Raw genomic sequence first — 23,953 nt, 5'->3', positions numbered from 1 at the left:
TCGACTGATCCTGCACTGACCTGGGTTAGCTCAGGGCGGCTAGGGAAACGTAAATGGCGAATGACTGCAAAACGCCTCTCTCAGTCTGAGCACTTATGATGACACATGGTTTGAACTAGCCTGGGCCTGACCCAGGATGACGGACTCCAGGGAGCAAAATCGGAAGGGCTTTAGTCCAGACTAAAGTCTCATCCAAAAATCTTGCTCGTAACTGTGCGCAGCTGTCCTTTATGTGAATGGGCATGTGGGAGATGATTTATGCTTTTCTTGGAATCCTGTGTCTACGTGCACATTTTGCAAAACATGAATGAGTACTCTTCTGTGTGTGTGTGTGTGTTTGTGCGTCTGTGCAGAGCTGTGATTTATGTGTGTGTGCACGTGTGCATGTCTGCATGCACGCATGTCTGTATGTTTGTTTTTTGTCATGCTGTGATCTCTCTCTGCTACTGGATGCAGAGAGAGATCACTGACAGAAACAACGCTGTTCATGAGTGGAGATCTGTAACTATCAGAGACCCCCCTCCCCCTAAAAAATGTGAGAACTGCAGCAGGATTAGGATTGAAAGAAATGCATAAAAAGGAAGGATGAGAGACAAGAGAGAAGTAAAAGAAATGAGGGGGAGCAAGGTTTCACAGAGCCACTTCCTGGCAGTTTATTAAGAAAAAGATGATTGTGTGACTATGAGGGATTAAAATGACGAAGATTGGCAACAGTGGAACGATTAAGACATTACGGTTGCTATTACATTACTCTTCCAGTCAAAAAACCGGCTTTCGCGAGCTGCAGCTCTGTTTGTACAAAGGCAGGCTTGGGCCCTATCAGTTCACAGACATCACTTGGCTCCAAAGCATGTTTTAAGTGTCTTCAATCAGAATTTGCGGAATGCCCCTCCCACACCCATGTAGTTGCAGTTCGCATAAATTATTATTGCAACTTTTTACAACGTATTAGTAAGGCTGTGTAAGCTCGTGGTGAATAACCTTGCAAAAAATAATGATTAACCTTGTAGCTATGCATTTACATTTCTCCATCTCCAAGCCACAGATTTCCAGCTGTCGTAAATAAGGCCCAGCTTACTCCCACATGAAAAGCTTTTAAATGCACGTTTGAACCTTATAAAATCGCATAAAAATGCATGCTGCATGTTGAGATTGTCAGTAAGCAAAATGTTTTGAGTATTTAAGAAACATTTACACTACAAAAAAGGTCATGGCACAGTTACACTGTATATTGGTTAATTCTGTCAACAAAGTGGTCTGTGGTCACACTTTGGTGCAGTACCACCTGTTGTAAAATTCTTTAAAAAAAAAAAAATAGAATAGACACATTCACATTTTAAGCTTAATTCAGAATGCACAAAGGAGGAGGCCCATGATCCCATCTCTCCTCTCCCTGGGACGTCCTTCGTCGATTTGGGAGGAGCACACACCTGCGCCCATTCTCCGATAATTGTGCAGCCAGGTGCAGCCAGCGGGGCGTTATTCTTATGATCCTTTTGATTGCTGCAGCTTTGATCACGCAGACGCATCAATAGAAACCGGCCCGCGTTTGTCTCTCCATTGAATTCAGTTTGGCCACCGGGAACATTGACCCATTCTTCAAATTGATCCTCTCCTTAAAGAATTCAACTCTTGTGGTGTGTTTTAGAAGGGGTCGTTGCATTATTAAAGACAAAGCGGTCCGCAGCATCCCTCGATCAAACCAACCTAGCTTCCACATAGTGGTTTTTGTTCGCCTCTGTGGTCACTGCACTAGCTGCTTTAATTCCAGTGACACAAACGTTTTTCATCATCCGCATGCTGGTAAGAAGTGCGCAGTAAAAGAATGAATTAACTACAGCGCTACCTACAGTATGTTACATGAGGAGATGTACTGTATCTATTCTGAGATGTCTATTGGCCAAACTAAAAGAGCCCTCAAATTGAGGATAGCATGCTTTCAGCATCGCCTCGCGATAGTTTTTATGTGTCAAAGGCTTCAGAGATCTATAAATCACATGGATGATAGATGAAAGGAGCTAGCCTTTCTGTTGCAAAAGATGAGCTTGCATCAAAAAATTTAAAACTTTCCTTCAACTGGCTTGTCGATAAAGAAGTCCCTAGAAACACGAGGGCAGGCTCTTCCTGTAGCTACAGGGCTTGGTTTCCCAGTGCAATTATAAGAAAGTTGGTTTGTACACACAATGAGAGTAATTAAATGTATTGAAGTTATAAAGTAATACATATGAGCATTGATTTTTTGTCACTGGCGACATGGTCAACCCCAGGGGTTTAAACGTATTTAGTTTTCTGAGCTCTTACTGCTCCTGCTCTCCTTATTTCTGGTTGGTCCCTGGCCGCAAAGGTTTCTGGGTAAGGATCCTTCCTTTGGACCTTCCTTCCTTTCTTTTGTGCCTGTGATTCTTGCATTACTTCAGGGGTGGATTATCTTCTCATTTATGTGTTTATGTGTTTTTGCCGTTACAATAAATAGGCTTCCTCTGTTGCTAAAGTGAATTTATTTATTTTATTATTTGTGAAGTTCAAAAACTTTTTGAACAAATTGTATTGGGATGGAAGTACAGTATCCCAATCCATCCCGATAGCTGAATGCTTGTGTGGAGAGGAAGAATGTGTGCAAAGGATCAGCGTGAGTTGAGGGAGAAAGGTGGAAAAGAAAAAGAAATGCTTTTTGGTACTTTAATGCTTTTCACTCGAGTTCAGATGGCTCTTGTATCTTCTGTACAGTGTCATTGGCAAAGGGTCCAGCTGTAGCACACCTGAATGCCTGCTTATGGTAAGTGTATGTGTGCATGGGTGTGCATGTCTGTCTCACTTTGTAATTACAGTGTGGAGCTGTGTTAGTTGTACAATGCAGCTACTACACTACTACAATCAGTAGAGTCAAACGTAAAACCAGAAGGCTAGCTTTGACTGAAATACAGCAGGAGAAGCCAATGAAAGGAAGTTCCCTGAGCCTTTGTTTGAAATGGCATCTTCGGTTTTCCCATCAGTCACAGGTACCATTTTGCATTTTTTTTTTTATGCTACGCAACGTGAAATTCCCAGTCATGGTCTCACTCGCTGAAACATCCGTAATCAGAGTCTCTCAGCCAGCCGCTGCCTCATCCCACCTGTCGTCCTGGTCAACTGAATCCCTTCCCGTCCCATCCCTGGGCGATGCCAGTTCCCAATTCCGCATCGCCCTGTGGGCCTGCCGGCCACAGCTGGCAATGGCACATTCCTGACATGACACCGGACCACAGGGCCCATCCGTGCAACAGAACAGCGCCTTAACGGGGTGCACCGCTTGGCGGCTCCAGTATATATTAACCACAAGCCTATCTCAAAGCTGTGCGTTAGCTTAAATCAGAATTCCACAGCAATGACAGCATTCACCTAATACACACTGTGTGTCTGCGAGAATTCCAGCGTTTGAATTAGTGGGTGTTTGGGAAACAACAGTGCAGGATAGTGTAGTTCTCCCCCACAATGACCCCACCACTCATTAAAAACAAGCCCTCCAAGCTCCTCCTGCAGGACTTGGCAGTACAATATAGCACTGTTTCTAAAATCCTTGAACAAGCCAAACTGTCATGGTAAAAATGTAGCTGGGGAAATGACAACATCTGGAATCTCCAGTCCTCAATCACAGTCTTTTTAAAAGGCTTTATTGAATTACTGCTACACATCTTAAACACTAGACATGACAGCCTGTAAATGTAAGCAGAGTTATTAACAATACAACTCATTCATTTTTTAAAAACCCAAACATGGCTTTGTAGTGTGTATTGAGACATGATCTCGTTCCAGTTGTAAGCTGCCGAGTGTCATAAATACACAATATACATTGTTTGGTTTAATAACCCATATTATTTCAGGGTCTTTTTCCTTGATTTTTGGTTCAGGCAGGAGAATCTATGTGTTTGTCTGTGTACATTTTACTCTGCAATAGTACAGTTGTTTCCTCTTGAACAAATATAAACTCTGCCACAGTCAAATTAACACTGAAACACTGGATTTTAGTGTGTATCACTAAGGTTGATAACGTTGATAACGAAAATTCATCACAAAGGTTTTGTAGGGTTCTGTCCTGGGGCATAAGCATTAATTTTGCATATACATCCCTCGTCAAGAATTTTATTGGTTATATTTGTACAATAGCTACTAATATTTTCATAATCATGAGATTGTGATTACTCCCTCGTCTTGCGGCTGAGCTCATATAACACTTGTATTGACTGGCCTTTATTATTCATGACAAGTAACAGGTGCCTGTAGCTATGCAGACTAGACGGATTATGCTAATCACACTGGCTGTGTGAAAATGTATTCTAGGAGCGCAGCCAGTCTCTGGCCGTCCCATTAACATAGGTTCCGTTATTGTGTTGTACCCCTCCTGCTCACACCTTTCCCAAAGACTCAAAGTTCCAACTTGTATTCTTCATCAACAGAAGCCGCATTGCACTATATATATATATATTTTTTTTAAAAAGCACAATATTGAAATGAATGCCCAGGACCAATGAAAATGGTCCTGGGCATACTGTAGACAAGCATCACCCCCACACCACAGTTTCCCCCCACAGCTGTGGGAAAAACAATGGACTACGAACTGTCAACTCTTTTCATAAAGAAGGGCATGGCTACGTGTGGATTTAAGTTGCTTATACTCAAACAGGCACTCACACAGGATACGTCTAATACCATATTTTTGGAACTAATACTAGTCACAATGACGCATGGTACACAAAGCTAATCTTCTGACAGGTTCTCAAACATCAAACAGTAGGCTATTTGCTCTAGGCACCTGGAAACACAGGTAAGGACGGAGGCCCCGCCCTTGAGCTGGCAGACGGGACGAGAGCTTATGTTTGCCAGAGTGCATCCTGGTCCCAAACTTTGCACAAGGCCTGGCGTCTGGCACCACACCCCCCTCCTGCACACAGCGTACCAAGCGTGCCATTTTTCTTATGCCCCTATGGGAAATTAACATGGAATGTACAGAAAAAGAAAATAAAGTAAAAAAATACAACATCAAAATTCTCCCACAGCAAAATGAAGATTTTGAAGACATCGCAACACTATCACAACAGTACGGGCAACGGTGATGTGGAAAAATTATGTAAACCCTCCTTCAATTCTATGGCTATACATATTAGGACATAATTAACCCTAATCCAGTACTCACCAAATCCTAACAGTCAATAAATCTGACCTAATGTAACTCAGAACCCACACAAATTTTATGTTGTCATTATTTATTTTAAAAAATATGTCTAGGGGAACCAGGGAACTTGTAGATGAGTGGAGCAGGAAGGGAAGGATGGAAATATGGGGACAGAAGGAAGAGGTGTGACATTGGGGGTGTGAAGAGAAGAATCCTTCAGTCTTTTTGGGGTCCTTGATTACCTTTGGGGCAGGAGCCCACGTGTCTTAGGTGTCATTCACAATCACATACGCTCACACAAGCAAGGTTTCCTACAACTAATGATGCTAACGACTTGGCACATAGAAAACGGGACATTTCTGAAGCATGCCAGTAAATTTACAACCGAATGGCTGGAGAAGTAAATAAATCTTTGTTTTTGAATGGCCAAATCAAAGTCCAGACTTCAACCCCACCGAGATGTTGTATTAGGACCTTGAGGAACATGTGAATATATGAATGCACTCAAACATCAATGCGCTGATGATTGTTGTTGTTGTTGTTCTTCTTCTTCTTCTTCTTCTTCTACAACAACAATAACATCACCTGATGACAGTAGAAAGCGACAAAAGAAACCTATCGCAGCTGTGTTGGTGATTTACAAATCTAGCTCTCTTCTTTGTGAACTAACTGTAAGCCGCTCTGGATAACAGCGTCTGCTAAATGCCTAAAATGTACACGTAAAATAAATCTATTCCATGTTTTCAAGGTTCCCAAAACGGAGCGTGACCAGTGTGCTACAAAATGGCACTTTCCTCTCTGCATAGCTTTTCTGCTTTGTTCCCCCATTTGTATTCCCTCACGGTGTATCCTTCTTCAGCGGCCTTGTGAGAGAACCCCGCATGGCTGGAAAGCTTTTGTAGAAAAACCCCCGGACCAGTTACGTAACACTAAATAGTCTTTTCATTGATTCTTGAGGCTGCTTTCAGGCTGTTAGTGGCACTAACGCAGTGCTTAGAGGTAGGTGCAAACACGTTCCGTTTCTAACTTGGGACTTAAACTACTTGTATTCAGTTGTCAGATGCCTATTTTCACTGTGTATTTCATAAACATTGTTTTACACAACAGAGGTCTGTGTAACACTCCCATATCGTCTCAGTTTCTCATTCCCATTCTACATCCCCACTGCATTCAACCCACAGACTGGAAAACTGGCAACTGCAGATGTACACGGGTTCCTCCCTGTGCATTAATTAGATCAATTGTCCTCTTAAAAAAAAATAAATAAATAAAATAAAATAAAAACATTTTAAAGCATTCAATTAATCCTTGCTGAATTAAGCAACTTGAGTTAGTTTATCATACGAAACATGGAATAACACACATACAATGCAGTTCTTCATATGTTAGTGTGGAACACAAAGGGCCAACTGAGTAATTATTGTAAATACTATTGTAAATATTTAAACTCATCATGCTCCGACTGCGATTTAAGTAATAAAACAAATGCAACAGACTAATGTATTGTTTGAGAAACACAAGGAATAAAATGCGTGGGCGACAGGTCATTTATGGCGCAATGTAAGTGAAGCCAAACCCATTCGAGGAAACCCGCTGCCCCTGCAGTAATCTCTCCGGCACAGACGTTGTAGAAGCGTAATTGTAGCTATTCACTACTTCCAACACTACACCGTCACGAGATCCAGTTATCGGGAATCCTATTGACTGTCATGGCCGGTCAATCCTGTAAGATTGTAGTTCCCGTCGCTTTCTTGTTACTTGGTGTGCTGGCTATTCTCCTTCTTACAATTCAAATCGAAGACATAGAGGAACCCCCGGATTACATGTCCACTTAAAAAAAAATAATAATAAAAAATAAAATAAAAACATTTTAAAGCATTCAATTAATCCTTGCTGAATTAAGCAACTTGAGTTAGTTTATCATACGAAACATGGAATAACACACATACAATGCAGTTCTTCATATGTTAGTGTGGAACACAAAGGGCAAACTGAGTAATTATTGTAAATACTATTGTAAATATTTAAACTCATCATGCTCCGACTGCGATTTAAGTAATAAAACAAATGCAACAGACTAATGTATTGTTTGAGAAACACAAGGAATAAAATGCGTGAGCGACAGGTCATTTATGGCGCAATGTAAGTGAAGCCAAACCCATTCGAGGAAACCCGCTGCCCCTGCAGTAATCTCTCCGGCACAGACGTTGTAGAAGCGTAATTGTAGCTATTCACTACTTCCAACACTACACCGTCACGAGATCCAGTTATCGGGAATCCTATTGACTGTCATGGCCGGTCAATACTGTAAGATTGTAGTTCCCGTCGCTTTCTTGTTACTTGGTGTGCTGGCTATTCTCCTTCTTACAATTCAAATCGAAGACATAGAGGAACCCCCGGATTACATGGTAAGCCTCCGGCATCAGCCTGCGTTTCTGTGAACGTTCTTGACATGTAATGGGTGCTCGCGATTTGTCAGAATTCTGCAGGTTCACAGATAGGCTAGGCTTTGGTGGGGAGCATGCAACATCTTTCATCGCGTTTTACAAGGTACATTTGATAATTGACTTCCGGTAAATCATTTTAAAGTTGGTTTTTTTCATTCAATTATCGCTGTCAACACCACGCTTTCACTTCAGCGGTGTTAGCTAAGTTATATACAAAGCACGCGCACTGTGCAGCGTGGTCACGTGTTTTAATATGATTCATTTTGCAGCTGACTGTGGTAGTGTTACAGGTGTCTTAATATATTAATGCGGTTGCAACAGTTTTGTGGACCGCAATGTTTTAAAGCAGATTTCCTTCGTTTCCCGCTCATTAACGAGAGAGATAAATATCGGTCAATCTTGGACTACATCACCTCCGTCGAGCAACATGCTGAAAACATTCATTGGAAAGTTCTCAAATAACCTACAGCACTAAACACGAATCTATGAAACGTGCTGTAGCAGCGATGACATCGAGTAAGTAGTAGAATTATGAATGTGCACGCTCACTTGTAATAGTAGTAATAGACTAAAGACAGTGTACTTTGCTGTGCCCGTTTAAAGTAACCTATTTTTTTCTCTCAAGTTGCCCTGAAAGTCTTGCGGTGAAAAAAAAACACACATTTTAGATGTTTTTTCTGGACATTTCACAGTTAGATTTTTCAACGTTCATTTTCACATTTATAAAGTTATTTGGTGCGCTACATTACAGTGTGTATTGCATAATTTGGATTGTATGATTTGAAATGCTTTTCGTAGGTCCTGAACCTCTGGTCCTGGAGAGTCTCGGGTGTGTTGCTTTCTTTTCTTTTCTTTTTGCCAGTTTCTCCAATTTTTCTCCCCAATTTAGTCGTTATACCAATTCCCCGTGTGTATCATACAGTCCTGGTCGATGCGCTATGCTCTGTCGGTCTGGGGAGGGTGTAGACTACCACGTGCCTCCTCCGATACACGTGGAGTCGCCAGCCGCTTCTTTTTCACCTGACAGCGAGGAGTTTCACTGGGAAAGCGTAAGGCGCGCGGAGGTTCACACTATCTCGCCCAGATCCCCTTCCCGCTGAACAGGCGCCCCGACCAACCAGTAGGAGTCGCTAATGCAACGATCAGTACTCATACCCTCACCGGCTACCTACCCGCGAACACTGCCAATTGCGTTCGTAGGAACGTCTGCCCAAGCCGGAAGTACCGCTGCCGGGGATCGGACCTGGGTCTCTGCGAGTAGGCGAGTGCTTATACCTCTACACCACCCAGACGGCCCTTGGGGTGTCTTGTTTTCTGCTGCTACTCAGAATTTAATTGGTCAACTAAAGCAGTTTGTTGTAGTTAACTGTAGTTAATTGAATCCTGGGTCTCAATTGATTGCTGCATTCAAGGTTAAAACAACAGCCAGTCTTGGCCAGGGTTGAGGACCCTGTCCCCTGGCTTAAATCCTAAATATTACAAAATGGTAGTGATGATCTTTTCTTTTTTTTCTGCTGCAATACGAAGTACACTGATTTTTAAGACAGCCGGCCACCTGGTTAGTGTGGTGATTCTACACAGTTTCAGGCTTCCCCCTCTAGGGAACATTTAGTTGGTGAACGTGTCATAATTATAACTGCAGGTTGGTGCTTACGTTTTCCCAGCACTGCGTCTGCTCCACGGAGCCTTGTACCTGAGAAACAGATGTTTACCCACTGCCGTCTCGCCTGCTAGACAGAGTAATTTGCAGAGTGCTTTTGTTGCGTAGTGGAACACGGGGGAAAAATAGAAGCTGTGCAGGTCTGCCGTGGGTAGTCTACTTGTTTAGACAGTCGGTGCGTTGGTATTATTTGTCCTTGTATCGACAGCTGAAACACTGTTGCGCAGGGTGTGCCCACAGGGCTATTAATTGTGGGCTTATCTGAAAGGATTGCCCCACTCAATCACAGACGTAGGTTCATTCCAGTTGCTTATTTTCACTTCTTGATTCCGTTCCTCGTGTCCTTTCATTGCTCCTTAGCTCCTCCCAGAGGGTGCTTCAGCGGGGGGACACCAGTGCACCCCTTTTTTCCTGCACACGTGAAGAATAAATGATTGACCTGTGGATTCACCTCTCCCCATCTCTGCCACGTCTGTAATTGACGTGGATTTAAACCGATGCTTGACTGAACAAGGACGTTCCGTTCGCGTAAAACACGTTTCTTTGATTCCTTCGTCCTCATGTCCTTTTCTTTCGTCCTCCCTTGGGAAGAGCTAAGGAGCGAGGAAAGGATGCAAGGAAAGGATTCAAGGGGTGAAATTAAGTGATCGGAATGAGCCCGCAGTGTTATACGTATCATAGGCAGGGCTAGCAAACCCATGATAAATGTCCAGAGTTCAGCGTTAGCTGATCAAAGATGCAGTCTGAAGAGTTGTGCTACCATGGCTCAGTCATAGACAGTGACGCTGTCCCAAACTGCAGTGGGGAGCCCCTTCCACCAAAGCTCGTTAATTTTCTTGTTCCTGTAATTCTTATTTTTAAACTGTCACACTTTGTCTCTCCAGAATTCTTTAAAAACAAATCCCCCTTTCTCTTTCTCAGAATAGGGGGTTAGGAATTATGCTCTCTCAGGCTGTGACAGGCAGCTGTGCATTGTGCTGCCAAATTCCTTTCTCTCTCCCTCCCTCTTCCTTTCTCAGCCTTCTGGTCCTTCTGTCTGTCTCGGTGTTCCCTCAGAGGGAGAAAGTTCTGTGGTAGCTCTTAGTTTCCTTTTGTTTGTTGTGGCAGTGCCAGCTCTTTGTTGTGGCAGTGCCAGCTCTTTGATGGGGCACTCTTTCAGGGTGTATAGAAAGGGCTACGAATGCCCGTTGCCAGACACGCAGACGTCGTCCGTTTTATACACTTGGAAAGATCAGGCCTTATAAGAGCAAAATAAGGTTTACTGCCGCAACACTGAATAGAATGAACACGATACTGTAATACTCCAGAACAGAGACGGGCAAGAGTGAGCAAGAGTGAGCGAGAGCGAACGAGGGTGAGAATTGAATGAAGCTGCTGAGAGGAGAGAGAGGTGGATGAAGTGGGGGTCGTTTTCCAAGTCTTTCCCCATCAAAGGGGGTGGGTCACAGTTCCTTGGATGCTTTACGGCTTACTCACACGCAACTGCACAGCCTCTTGGTTCAGGGTTCCCCCAACCCACTGCAGAGGGAGTCCCCCAAACTTGTCCCTCCGCACCACGAGAGCAGCACGCACAGTATGGGGAAGAGGCAGGGGTTAAAGACAGAGAAAGAGGGAGTGAGAGAGAAAGATGAGAGAAAGTGACAACTCATGATTGCTGTAAATTAGTGACACGATTTTGAGTTATGGATTTTGGATGAAATGTTGGATGTCAGGTGTCCACATACTTTTGGCCATGTAGTGTATGTGCTGGAACTTGGCTCTATTTATTTATTTATCATATGTAAAAATAGACACATTAAAACAGAGGATAATTCTTGTATCTAACATTAACAGAATAAAGGAAATATACACTACATGGCCAAAAGTATGCGGACACCTGACATCCAACATCTCATCCAGAACGATGGGCATATGGAGTTGGTCCACCTGTTGCTGCTATAACAACCTCCACTCTTCTGGGAAGGCTTTATACAAGATTTTGGAGCATTGCTGCAGGGATTTGCATGCATTCAGCCAGAAGGTTGGGCACTGATTGAGAGATTAGGCCTTGCTTGCAGTTGGCTTTCTAATTGATCCCAAAGGTGTTGGTTGGGGTTGAGGTCAGGGCTCTGTGCTGGCCAGTCAGGGTCTTCCATTCCATGCTCGACAAAACCATTTCTATATGGACCTCGCTGTATGCCTGGGGGCATTGTCATGTTGAAACAGGAAAGGGCCTTGCCCTAACTGATGGGGAAGGACAGAATCATCTAGAATGTGATTGTATGCTGTAGCATTAAGATTTGTCTTAAGATTTGACTGGAACGAAGGGGCCTAGCCAAAACCATTGGATTAAAATTAAGATTTTTGTTGGTAAGCCATTGTATAAGCAGGATAATCACCAAGGCGCTGCGCATTACATAGTTAAATGGTAAATGGACTGCATTTATATAGCACCTTTATGTAGTCCTGTGTGCTCTGATGATGTCGTAATGCCCTCTCGCTCTCCCCCCTGCCAATATGGTATAGTCCTGTGTGCTCTGATGATGTCATAATGCCCTCTCTCCCTCTCTCTCCCCTGCCAGTATGGTATAGTCCTGTGTGATCTGATGATGTAACAATGCCCTCTCCTCTCTCTCCCCTGCCAATATGGTATAGTCCTGTGTGCTCTGATGATGTCATAATGCCCTCTCTCCCTCTCTCTCCCCTGCCAGTATGGTATAGTCCTGTGTGCTCTGATGATGTCATAATGCCCTCTCTCCCTCTCTCTCCCCTGCCAGTATGGTATAGTCCTGTGTGATCTGATGATGTAACAATGCCCTCTCGCTCTCCCCCCTGCCAATATGGTATAGTCCTGTGTGCTCTGATGATGTCATAATGCCCTCTCTCCCTCTCTCTCCCCTGCCAGTATGGTATAGTCCTGTGTGCTCTGATGATGTAATAATGCCCTCTCTCCCTCTCTCTCCCCTGCCAGTATGGTATAGTCCTGTGTGCTCTGATGATGTCGTAATGCCCTCTCTCTCTCTCTCCCCTGCCAATATGGTATAGACCTGTGTGCTCTGATGATGTAATAATGCCCTCTCTCCCTCTCTCTCCCCTGCCAGTATGGTATAGTCCTGTGTGCTCTGATGATGTAATAATGCCCTCTCTCCCTCTCTCTCCCCTGCCAGTATGGTATAGTCCTGTGTGCTCTGATGATGTCATAATGCCCTCTCTCTCTCTCCCCTGCCAGTATGGTATAGTCCTGTGTGCTCTGATGATGTAATAATGCCCTCTCTCCCTCTCTCTCCCCTGCCAGTATGGTATAGTCCTGTGTGCTCTGATGATGTCATAATGCCCTCTCTCTCTCCCCCCTGCCAGTATGGTATAGTCCTGGATGCAGGCTCCTCCCACACCGCCATGTACATATACAAGTGGCCGGCGGACAAGCAGAATGGCACGGGCATCGTCACCCAGCACAGCGAGTGCCATGTTAAGGGTGAGCTAGGAGCTTGGCTGCTGTGTGTGCAGTAGCGTCACTAGGGTTGGTGACACCCAGTGCGGTCGACCGTTGGTGTCACCCAATGTTGGGTGTTTGGGATGTTGTCGACCGGGGTATACTGTAATAATACCAGAATAATGCATCGGAGAAATTAGCTGTTTCAACCCGTCGCTACACAAAACACTTCACAAAAAATGTATTGCCAGTCATTTCAGTGTCACCCCCCTCGGTGGTGTCACCCGGTGTGGTCCGCACCCCCCTAGTGACACCTCTGTGTGTGTGCATCGTTCCCCCACCCGTCCACCCACACTGCACTGCTGTAGGATCCTGTGTGTGCAGTCTCTGTGCTCTGGAACCAGAGAACATCTGCACACAGAGTGGTCCAAAGCTAACAGTCTAGTTTTATTTACAAATGACGCCTTGGACAGATACAGAGTTGACTCCCTAAACTCCCTTTTTGAGAGATAATCCATTCAGATTCACTTCCTTTGACATCTGTTTCGCAGTTCTTCCCGGTCAGTTCTCCCCTTGCTGAAAGTACCAAAGGTTTTGAGTTATAGTTAAATCATGTTTTGTGACTTTTCTGACTGTCCTGAAAAAAATTGGGATTGGGTGGGGGGGGGTTTAAATACATTTCCTGATGGCATACCTGACATTTCATGAGCTAATAAACTGAGGAGGCAGAGAACCTAGCTTTATGGTCGTCCCAAACCTCTGTTTTGTCACTCTTCTTGTTTTTCAAAAGCTGGCCAATTTTAGAAAAAATAATTAACAAGCATAAGCACCAGATTACTGTGGAAGGCATCCATGCTTGAAAGACCCTACCACTGTCCAAGTCCTGTTCCCATGACAGCAATTGTTTTTTTTTTTTGTTTTTTTGTTTTTTTAGAACCAAGGCTCTCAAAGTTCCAGTGAGGGAGAACAAATCCTCACTTTCGTTTTTTCGCAATTCAAACCCACACTTTTCCTAAAGCTCCAAGTGGGTTCAGACTGTGGGAACCCTCTAATTTTTTGGTCGAAGGGTCAAGCTTCTGTATGTGGGGGGCTTTTCAGCTGCAACTGCTTATCCCAAACTGCTTAAAGTGAAGGCTATCCTCTGTGGGGACATTTCTGCTGACAGTACAGGCAGCGTGTACAGATGGGTTGTGGGATATGACGGAGTAAGCAGAGTGTTGTGTTCCAGGAGGGGGAATCTCCAGCTATGCAGGACAGCAGGGCGCTGCGGGGCGCAGTCTGGAGACTTGCCTGGACACGGCAGTGAAGGACATCCCAAAATCCAGACATAGCCTCACACCCGTGTACCTAGGGGCAACAGCAGGCATGAGGCTGCTGACGTGAGTGTGCTTCCCCGACACACACACACACACACACACACACGCACACACACACACACACACACACGCGCACACACACACACACAAATATGTCTGCATACTTAGGAAGTACTAAGAATTTGACTGGTCTCCTCTTGTCTGAAATGATTCATATCTGAAGAAATGACTTATGATCTGACAGCAGGTCAAAATGGGTTGAGCTTTACGTAAACATACACACGCGCACACACACACAAGCACACACACATACGCACACACACACACACATACACACACACACACGCACACATACGCACACACACACACGCACACACTCACACATACGCACACACACACACACACAACACACACACACACACACACACATCAAATATGTCTGCATACTTAGGAAGCACTAAGAATTCGACTGGTCTCCTCTTGTCTGAAATGATTCATATCTGAAGAAATGATGCAGGTCAACATGGGTTGAGCTTTACATAAACACACAAGGTGGATTTCACATCCGTATTCAGCCATTAATGCTCTACATTTATTACACTGAGGCTGCATAAAGTTAAATATAGTCAGAGCTGGCAAGTTTACACAGGCATGCAGTGTGTGTGTGTGTGTGTGAGTGTAAGTGTGTGTCTGTAAGTAAACCTGAGTGAGTATGTGTGTGAGTGTACTGTAAATGTGTGTGTGTCTGTGTTTGAGAGTTTGTGTGAGTGTGTGTGTGTATGTTTGTATGAGTTTGAGTGATTGTCTGTATGTGTGTGTTAGCGAGAGTGTGTGTAAGGAGAGAATGTGTGTATGTGTGTGTGTGTGTGTGTGAGAGAGAGAGAGAGAGGGAGAGAGATAGAGATACCCAGCACAGGGGTATCCTGATATATATATTCACGCACATACACACTCATTATTCGCAGTCACTCTCACACACACATATACATTTAATATGAACACGGCCTGATGCTAATAGCCTCAGATGAACGCTGTTGTGCAGGCACTGGTGTCTGCCACAGGAAAATACCCTGCATGTTTACAAATACACATACCCTCACTCCTTCTGTCTTCAATCCGTCTCTCTCTCTCTCTCTCTCTTCTTCCCGCAGAATCTCCAGCCCCAGGGTGTCAGAGGAAATTCTGCGGGAAGTGGGCGACAAAATAAAGTCCTATCCTTTCAACTTCCGAGGGGCGGCCATTTTGAGTGGCCAGGAGGAAGGGGCATACGGTTGGGTCACCGTCAACTACCTGCTGGAGAACTTTGTCAAGGTAGCCTCACCCGTGAGCTGTGAGGGTATCTGGGGCGATTCACGCTCAGCTCTTTCAGGCTACTGATCAGGAAGGACTTGGGAAATGCTGACCGTGGGATTTTTCAGACACATTTCGTTTCCAGTTAATCAAATTACAAACTGGGCTTGACATTGGTTCCTGTTAGTTCTGTGCCAGGGACCAATCAGGCAGTGGTTTGAGGACCTCTAGTGGAAATTCTTGGCTATGCAGTTGAGTTTGACCTGCACCAGCGTTTCTCAAACTCGGACTTTGGGTAACAGTGTATATGCTGGTTTTCATTCCAACCATAACTGCAATCCCAGTTTGAACAAGCTGTAAAAACATTCCATTAGGTGCTTTTCATTTTTACAGTGATTAGAACAATTGACAGTCACAAGCCCTCGCTGGGTAAAATTGGGGGCCTCTGGATTAGAGTAAGCCACCAGCTTCACCTGCAAATAGTATTTCAGTCAACTATGCACTGGTTAATGTGGGGACCTCTACTGGCCATTCAATGGTATGCATATGAGCCATGTATGCCTTTTCAGTTTTTCAAGGATTATGACATTAACTTCATCTTGGCCTGTCAGTGTTATTTCAGAGAGCAATGTGGTGGTTTGTGGTTTGTATGGGTGGTCATTTCAGGAAGTGCCAAATTATGTTCTGTGCCCTCTTCCCCCCAACCCCCCCCCCCCCCCCCGCCAGTATGGCTTTGTGGGTCACTGGATGAGCTCGGGCAGGGAGACGGTGGGGGCTCTGGATTTCGGTGGGGCCTCCACCCAGATCACCTTCCTGACCCGGGACCCGGTGGAGGATGAGAAGGACAGCATGACCCTGCGTCTGTACGGGAAGGACTACGCCCTCTACACCCACAGCTTCCTGTGCTACGGCCAGGACCAGATGCTGCGCAGGCTGCTGGCTCACCTGCTGCAGGTACGGGTCGTCCCGCAGTGGATCGCTGACACTCTCCAGAATTCGGGTCATTTCTGTTTCAACTCAATGTTTTTGGGGACTTTTTTTGATTTAGTTGAATTTGATAAATTTCCTCAATTGGCTGAATTGAAATGGAATTCACCCCAACTGTGCTGGCTGTCTGCTGTGCTCACCCACCCACCCCCCACCCCCACCCTGCCCCCTGTTTTTCCCGCTCTCAGTCCCAGGGCTACCCGAAAACCGTCACCCACCCCTGCTTCCCTGTTGGCCACAGCGTCCCCACGGAGATGGGGAAGGTGTTCGATTCGCCGTGCACTGTGGACAGTAAACCGGCCCCGTACGACCCCCGGACGCCGGTGACCGTGCTCGGCTCGGGCCAGTACCACCAGTGCCTGGGGAACGTCAGCGAGCTCTTCAGCTTCGGCAGCTGCTCCTACTCCCAGTGCTCCTTCGACCAGGTCTTCCAGCCCAACGTCAGCGGCAACTTCATGGTGAGGGAGGGAGGGAGGGAGGGAGGGAGGGAGGGATGGCCACGCAGCTGCAGGGGTTTCACGTCTCAATAAAGCTAACAGTTTGAAATCTACTAAAGCCGCTTTTCCACCGCACGGTGCCGGCTCGACTCCACTCGACTCTACTCGCTTTTGGTACCAGGTACCTTTCATCCTGGATAACCCTCCACGTGTCAGATAGGTGCTATTACACCCGTGAACCTCTGCGTCATGTGGGACTGCGTCTGTCATTATACCCCTGCATGTGAAACGCTGCTTATCTGGCGAGCATTGTTGGGCTGACTGGCCTGTTCTTGTCATTACGTTGCATTATGTTAACATACAGTTACAATATCTCTATCCTTCTCTCCCTCCCCATTCTCTCTGTCTCCCCCTACCTTCCTCTCTTCTTCTCTCCTTCCTTCTCTCTCAGGCATTTGCAGCGTTCTTCTACGTGCACTCTTTCCTGAAGCTCACCACAGGCATCGCTGTCAGCACCCCTGCTCAGCTGGAGGAAGCAGCTCGTGCTGTCTGTAACCTGACCTTCCAGGAGGTATCCCTGCCCTGTGTGTACATGTGTGCGTGTGTGTCTGTGTGTGTCTGCGTGTGTGTGTGTATGTGTGTGTGTGTGTTTCTGTGTGAGTGAGAAATGTCATGTACAGCGTGCTAATCTGTTACAGCATCACACATTACATCTGTGTGTGGCCACATCATATCTGTTTCTCTCTCCTCCCTCCCCCTCTCTCCCTCTCCATTTCCCCTCTGTCTCCCTCTGCCTTTCTCCCCCTCTCCTTCCCTCCTTCTTGGTCTCTTTCTATCCCCGTCTTTCTCTGCCCGCCGTCCTCCCCGGCTCTCTCTCTCTCTCTGTGTGTCAGATGTTGGCGTTAGCCCCCGAGCAGGAGAAGCGTCTGCAGCAGTACTGCCCCGCCGCCGTCTTCATCCAGGTGCTTTTGCTGCGAGGGTACAAGTTCGACGAGATCTCGCTGCCCAAGGTCTCCTTCCAGAGCAAGGTAAGCCTCCTGGCTACAGCATTACCTGGAGAGGACGGATTCATTTAGGCAGGATGACTGTGTCTCAGCACTCACCAGCCCCCCCTGCTGGTCAGCAGCGCACTCACACTCTGCTTTCTAAAAAAAGCACTTCAGTGACATTCCAAGCCATTGGCTGGTCAGGGCTGCCCAACCCAGGTCCTGGACGTCTACCGTCCTGTAGGTTTTAATTTCACACCTAATTATGGCAGCTCAATGAGATCTCTAGCTGTTGAACAAGGTGTGCTTTGTTATGGTTGGAATGAAAACCTACCGGACAGTAGATCTCCAGGGACAAGGGTTGGGCAGCCCTGGTCCAAGTGCTGCCTGTTAACGTGTGTATTTCTTGAGCACGGCTCCTTCTGTGCGGCTGTGTGACTGTGTGGCGTTGCTGTGCCTGACTCCGACAGGCAGGGGGCGCCTCTGTGGGCTGGGCCCTGGGGTACATGCTAAGCCTGAGCAACCTGTTACCAGCGGAGAGCGTGGGGATGAGGAAGGCCCTGCACCCTAGTGCCTGGGGCGTCCTGCTGTTCCTCTGCTCCCTCCTCCTCCTCGGTGCTCTGGGATACCTCGTCCTGCACACCTCTCGAGGGAAAAACCAGGATGGAAGTTTCGACTAACCACCACAAGAGGGCGATGTCGGGGAGACCCAAGATCCCCACGTGCTCTGAATTACTGTGAAGAGTGCCAGCATCAAAGTCTCTGGCAAACCCAACTTTCATAATTCACAACATAATCTTCAGAAAAAAATTAATTGCACTTAATTTTTCTATTTTCATAATTCACAGAGCCAGACGCCACAAGTGAGCTAATTGTGGTGTTTCAGTTGACAAATTGAAAAAAAAATGTGAGAACTGTGTCAAACAAAAAGGTTATTTCAGAGTATGTCCATTTTTTTAGTTATTGATTTGTTTTTATGACAAGCGCTCAGAAGAAGCTATGTGTATAAAATGTTTTATTGGCTTCGAGAGCCATTTTGATCCTGTCTTTGGGGAATTTCTTTAATGGCATTGAAACCAACAGTGTATCCAGGCCACTGATGTCCTAGGATCTAAAGGACTAACTTCCTCCAAGAACAAGGATGGACATGTGTACTACCACAGATTAAGAAAAGGAAAAGCCAGGCCATTACAAGCCATTATGAGGCTTGTTTCCAGATTTCACACACCCTCAACCAGTTCTGACAACTATCACAGTTTCCATGTGTGTTACTATCTAGGATTTAAAAAAAACAAATATAGAGTCCTTCAAAGAAGCATCTAGGTTCTTGTCCTTTAGCAAACACTCACCTAAGGAAATTCAAAGTACATTAAAAAACATGCAATAAAATGGACCCACACGTATGGTGGTCTTCTGTAAGAATGAAGGTGGGTTGGGGAGGGATTTAACACATTGTAATTAACAAACGTGTTTAATAAAAATCTTGCTTTTTATATTTGTTTGGAATGTGCTAGGTTGTCTTGCAAGAGACAAAACAAGATTACCACTAAATTCAAACTTAATCTAAACTTTTCTAAACACATAAAACTGGTCGGTGTAAACCTTTTTTATGCTCCATCAAATAAAAGTTAATAATATTTTACTATTATTGTGCACATCTGTGTTTTGTAAAATGACTAATCAACAGTGAGTATTAGTTTGTTTTCATGTATTATTTAAATGATTAAATAATAAATTATTATGTTTCAATACTAATAATAATAATACTAATAACAATAACCTATTATTATTATTATTATTATTATTATGTCAGGTTAACTTGGGGGATGGTTAGACTCCAACTGCACAGTATCACCATCATTGAACTGCCTGGGACTGGTTTTCTGCTTGGTCAGGAAGGAGTAGCCTACTGGCTCATCAATATCACCATCAGTAGAAGCCTAAACCGGGACCTCATTCATCCAGGTACGGAACGCGAATTATGCCGCTTAAATGGCGTACCTGTATTTCATCACAATAACCTACCTAAATTTGCTTATACAAAAACTACGAGATCCACAATACATTGCGCTGTACTTCCGTTTGTGGGAGTTTTTTTCCTTTCCCCTTAAAAAAAAGCTATAATAAAGGCCTCCAACCCACAAACAAATAGCAGGTTCCTTCGCGGACGTCTGCCAATCAGAGACTAATGCGCATATCTGCTGTTGAGGAATGGGCGAAATTTCTCGCTCTGCTTTGGACTGTAGTCATGGCTGCCGAACGCCTGGCAAATATTCCTCAGGTGGACATCAGTTCGGACGGCGTTTTTAAATACGTCCTCATTCGAGTACACAGCACCGAAGACGGGGATGACTCGAATATAGAAATTGTTCGAGGTTATGCATGGGCAAATTATCACGGTATGAGATGGGGGCAGTGCATTACCATAACCTTGATATCATTTAGGAAATTTCACTGCAGTTGGCAAGCAGTCTAAAAGCAGCTATCTCGGCACGGCGAGCGATATCAGAGCGACTGTAGCCTACATATTCTGGCTGTATAAAGACCGCGACAGCAAATACACAGTGAAAGTATTAAGGTATTCTTATTGAAGTGCTTAACATACCGAGAAAAATACACGAATGTAACCCACGAAAGTGGAGAGCCATAACCAAAATGCCATACCTAATTAACTGGTCTTTGTCAGCCCGCACGCTCATGGAATATTGATTCTCACAGCGCTTGCACGTCCTTTTCAGCTGATATCTACGAACTGGTAGCCGCTGAACTCCAGAAGGGAGGCGAACTTGACTGTCAGTGTTTGGGAGGGGGGAGAATTAACCACGACAGCCATGCGAAGAAGATTCATGTCTATGGCTACTCCGTGGTGAGTATGTTGCCCCGCCTTTAGGGTGTGATTTATTTACGAAGCTTTGAAAGGGCACAAAATTTAACCCTGGCTTTGTGCATAAAAATGATTGAATCTTGAATCTGGTGTGGCGTAAGGAGGTGCGGTCCACCAGGCGGCAGCACTGGCCCTACACACAGGTATGTCCACAGTTGTGATGCATGGCAATAATCACTATGACTGTGGCCAATGGGCTTATTAAAAGGCCTGATGGTGAGGCATAGTTGACGGACAGGTTTCTGGACTGTTTTTTTTTTAATGGGTGGTGCTGTAGTATTCCACCTGTGAATATGAAAACAATGATTATGACTGCATTCAAAGGAAACAAAGTGATAATGATACCACTTTGTTTCCTATGAATGCAGTTATAATCATTATATGTCCTGGTTGTAGAGCTAGTTATTTTTTCCAACTGTAACTGTGTCATTCAACAATTAGATACAATCCAATCAGTGTGGGTTTTTTTCCCCCCGCCTAAACGTTCATCATTGAATATGAGCAAGTTGGGGAGTTTTCATGCCTTTGACAGAGTTTGGCATTCGCTGGGCGTTCATTAAAAGTACTGCGTAGAGAACAAGGGACAAAAACGATGCATGCCGAAGTTAGTCATTAGAAAATTTAAGGACGAACCGCGGTGCGCTTTGATTGAACCTGCCCCCTTCTTGCCTCTCCCTTGCAGGGATTTGGCCGGGCCGATCACTGCGTCGCCACAGAGAAGCTGAAGGCCCGGTACCCCGAGTACGAGGTGACCTGGGCTGACGAGGGCTACTGAGAATCCCCTGGAAACAGTCGCTCAGAATGGGATCGGGGCAGAGCCGGCCTGTCCGCACCCGGCTGGATTTGCTGGGTAGATTTGCCCTGAAGGAATAACACTGGGTTTGCGACGGTGGAACCTGCAGTTTTAAGCTCGTAGTGGACATTAAATAGCCAGTATTTGAACTATATTGATCTTGAAACATACCGGCAGACCACTGATATGTTTTTGAACCGGAATGTTTCCTGTGCTGTGGAAATAGGGACAGTCATTGAAGTTGGACTTGAGCTCTGTGTGACTTTAACTTCTGCTGTTACATTCGGTGCTGTTGGTTTGTTGCGAGGAGAGAAAATTGTATTTATGTTTATAGTTGTGTTAATGTAGGCCTATCTAATATTTCGATCATGGCTATAGATTATTATTTAGCTATGTGCTTTTTTTAGATGCATGAACAGCTACAAAATAAAATTTTAAAAAATGTAAAAATAAGTGTGACCCTAAATCACTGGATAAGCTACAAGCTTACAGATGCATCATACATTCCCATTTTGATAAGCTGTATGGATGCAGAATTATTTAAACTGGGGAAATAAAGCTATTAAAATAAATCCGTGTTCCATGGTGATTCACAAATCTTAGGGTTTCGTTCGTTCTGTGTTTTCTTTTCAGTGCACAAACACATGGAAAGTTCAACAAGTAATAACGAATAAAAGCATGCTATCATTTAACTGTTTTACAACAGTAAAACTATAAACAATCATTCATAACTGCTGAAGAGGACTTTCATGCACATCTCATAAAAAGTGTTTTGCAGAAATGAGAATGTAATTAAAAAGGTGGATATTTATCGTACGCAACTGATTTAACGTAGCCCCCATAAAAAGTTAACTCCGACTGAAATAATGTCAGTAATTATTGTCCATAATCCTTATCTCCCATCCGAATATGCTTACAATCAGTATGACAGTCAGCACCAAAGTACAGAGATTAAAATATAAAAACCCTTGTGTCATTTCAGTGGCCTCATCAGCTGTGAAATTCAGTTGTGTTTTGCGAAGAACCTGATTCATCTCTTGCTTTGTTTATTGTTTGTTTCGCATCTTGGTTTAAATTAAACTGCAGCCTGTTCCGGAGCAGTAAAAGCACCATTTTTCTCACTGTTGGCTGATGGATGGAATGGGGGATCCTGTGCCTGTCGTGTGTTTAGGTGTTAGGTGTGTGTGTGTGTGCCCCGAGCGTTCATATTCACTGCTGTTATGTCCTTGCTTCATACATTCAGGAGGTTTATCTTTATTGCTTCCTGTGAATAACATATTTTATAACTCTGATCTACACTTATGAGGATTTCAATAAATGGCGCTGCTGTCATAAGCATCTCTTATACACACACACACACACACACACACACACACACACACAGTTCGTTTTTGATATTTATATGTTTAGATTATTATTTGCTGAATTTTCCGTGTGATTATACGCTGAAATGAAGATCCAGCATTTAGTCAAACCGTTCTGTATCACCTTAGAACAATTATTTCTTAATTGTTCACACTTTCCGTCTGCAATTGTACACATTCTTTACACACACGCTTTCTTGTGTCGTAAACACGGTCTGATATTGCCAAACTGCTGATATTGCAAAAACACGTACGTGTCTAGCTCCTGTGGTCTCTGGACCCCCAACTGAGTAGGGCATATCAAATCAGTAACTGAGCCAAAATAAAAAACAAATTGTTTTACATCACACATGTAGTAGTATTAAAGGTTAGTGTCCTTGCTGGACGCCACATAATGCACACAGATTCTTTTACATCTGCAGTTTAATTGAGTTCCACACTGTTGTTACCTCTGAGGATTATACTGTATGTACATCTGATGCAGGCAAACTGCAGGCGATCAGTTTGCCAGATTTGGCCAACCCCTCTGCCGCCCTTGTGTTAGCAATATCTGTTAACCCTGCGATGCCCAAGAGGGCTGATGACTGTATTCAACACTGAATCAGTGTGCAATGCCACAATATTAGGCGTGGCACCAAGAGACCTGGGTCAAATAAATATTTGTAATACTGTTACATGCCAGTAAATTCCTGCTGATTACTAGAAATTTTACAATAAGAGATACCTTTACTTTCTTTAATACTCTGGATACATTTTTTTTTTCATACAACTCTTTTTCTGTGACACTTTTATATGCTTCTATGTTAGTAACATACTTCACTGAAACTTTTGAGGGATCTGCTTTGGTGTTTTCGAATTTAATTGGCATCTAAAGAGTTCAGGTATTTCAAATGCATGTTTGAATTGCATCACCATGCCACACTAAGAACTATTGGTTTACCTGGCTGCGCCCCCCAACTACCCCTCTCCTTTTTGGGCTGCAGTTGAGCTGGCAGTGGTATAGCGACGCCCCCCCCCGGCTGAACCTCCTGACTCCTTCCCAGGTGGCCGGGAATGGCTTCCAGCGAGGAGGCCGACGGCGCAGGTGTGACCGGACCTGCGATTGCAGACAGGAGGCAATGCTACCAGCGGCCGCCTGCTATTTGTGGGAAACTGCACAAGCATTATTCAATGGATTGAAAGTCCAGATGTTATCTCTGAGGGGCGGGGCGGGGGGGGGGGGGGGGGT

General features: G+C 44.7%; 2 protein-coding genes across 4 annotated transcripts; both read left to right on the top strand.

The window, feature by feature from the left end:
- Positions 1-7,311: 7,311 nt before the first annotated feature.
- Positions 7,312-18,863, top strand: LOC135239453 (ectonucleoside triphosphate diphosphohydrolase 2-like). 3 transcript variants are annotated; one of them, XM_064308116.1, is made up of 9 exons: positions 7,312-7,557; positions 12,593-12,710; positions 13,897-14,047; positions 15,136-15,295; positions 16,001-16,228; positions 16,450-16,719; positions 17,150-17,269; positions 17,592-17,726; positions 18,155-18,863. In XM_064308116.1, the coding sequence occupies exons 1-9, from the start codon at positions 7,441-7,443 to the stop codon at positions 18,362-18,364; spliced, it is 1,509 nt and encodes a 502-aa protein (XP_064164186.1). In that variant the 5' UTR covers positions 7,312-7,440; the 3' UTR covers positions 18,365-18,863. The 3 variants fall into 3 exon arrangements, with proteins under 3 accessions (XP_064164186.1, XP_064164187.1, XP_064164188.1); XM_064308117.1 differs by lacking the exon at positions 7,312-7,557 and adding an exon at positions 7,592-7,699; XM_064308118.1 differs by lacking the exon at positions 7,312-7,557 and adding an exon at positions 7,962-8,112.
- Positions 18,864-19,812: 949 nt separating this feature from the next.
- LOC135239454 (14 kDa phosphohistidine phosphatase-like) lies at positions 19,813-21,814 on the top strand. Its single transcript, XM_064308119.1, has 3 exons — positions 19,813-20,083; positions 20,423-20,550; positions 21,251-21,814. Exons 1-3 carry the CDS (start codon positions 19,873-19,875, stop codon positions 21,341-21,343), a joined length of 432 nt encoding a protein of 143 aa, XP_064164189.1. The 5' UTR covers positions 19,813-19,872; the 3' UTR covers positions 21,344-21,814.
- The last annotated feature ends 2,139 nt before the right edge of the window (positions 21,815-23,953 follow it).

Source organism: Anguilla rostrata, chromosome 14 (genome assembly GCF_018555375.3).
Source record: "Anguilla rostrata isolate EN2019 chromosome 14, ASM1855537v3, whole genome shotgun sequence".
NCBI classification, from domain to species: Eukaryota; Metazoa; Chordata; class Actinopteri; order Anguilliformes; family Anguillidae; genus Anguilla; species Anguilla rostrata.
The sequence above is the reverse complement of the archived record's forward strand: the minus strand, read 5'-3'. Positions and strand labels throughout refer to the sequence as shown.

Excerpts from the sequence above, each read along its gene's own strand:
- LOC135239454 (XM_064308119.1), top strand. The coding sequence starts at position 19,873 with ATGCGCATATCTGCTGTTGAGGAATGGGCGAAATTTCTCGCTCTGCTT. Across the intron at positions 20,084-20,422 it reads TGCATGGGCAAATTATCACG|CTGATATCTACGAACTGGTA; the intron begins GTATGAGATGGG and ends CGTCCTTTTCAG. Across the intron at positions 20,551-21,250 it reads ATGTCTATGGCTACTCCGTG|GGATTTGGCCGGGCCGATCA; the intron begins GTGAGTATGTTG and ends TCTCCCTTGCAG.
- LOC135239453 (XM_064308116.1), top strand. The coding sequence starts at position 7,441 with ATGGCCGGTCAATACTGTAAGATTGTAGTTCCCGTCGCTTTCTTGTTA. Across the intron at positions 16,720-17,149 it reads ACGTCAGCGGCAACTTCATG|GCATTTGCAGCGTTCTTCTA; the intron begins GTGAGGGAGGGA and ends CTTCTCTCTCAG. Across the intron at positions 17,727-18,154 it reads AGGTCTCCTTCCAGAGCAAG|GCAGGGGGCGCCTCTGTGGG; the intron begins GTAAGCCTCCTG and ends TGACTCCGACAG.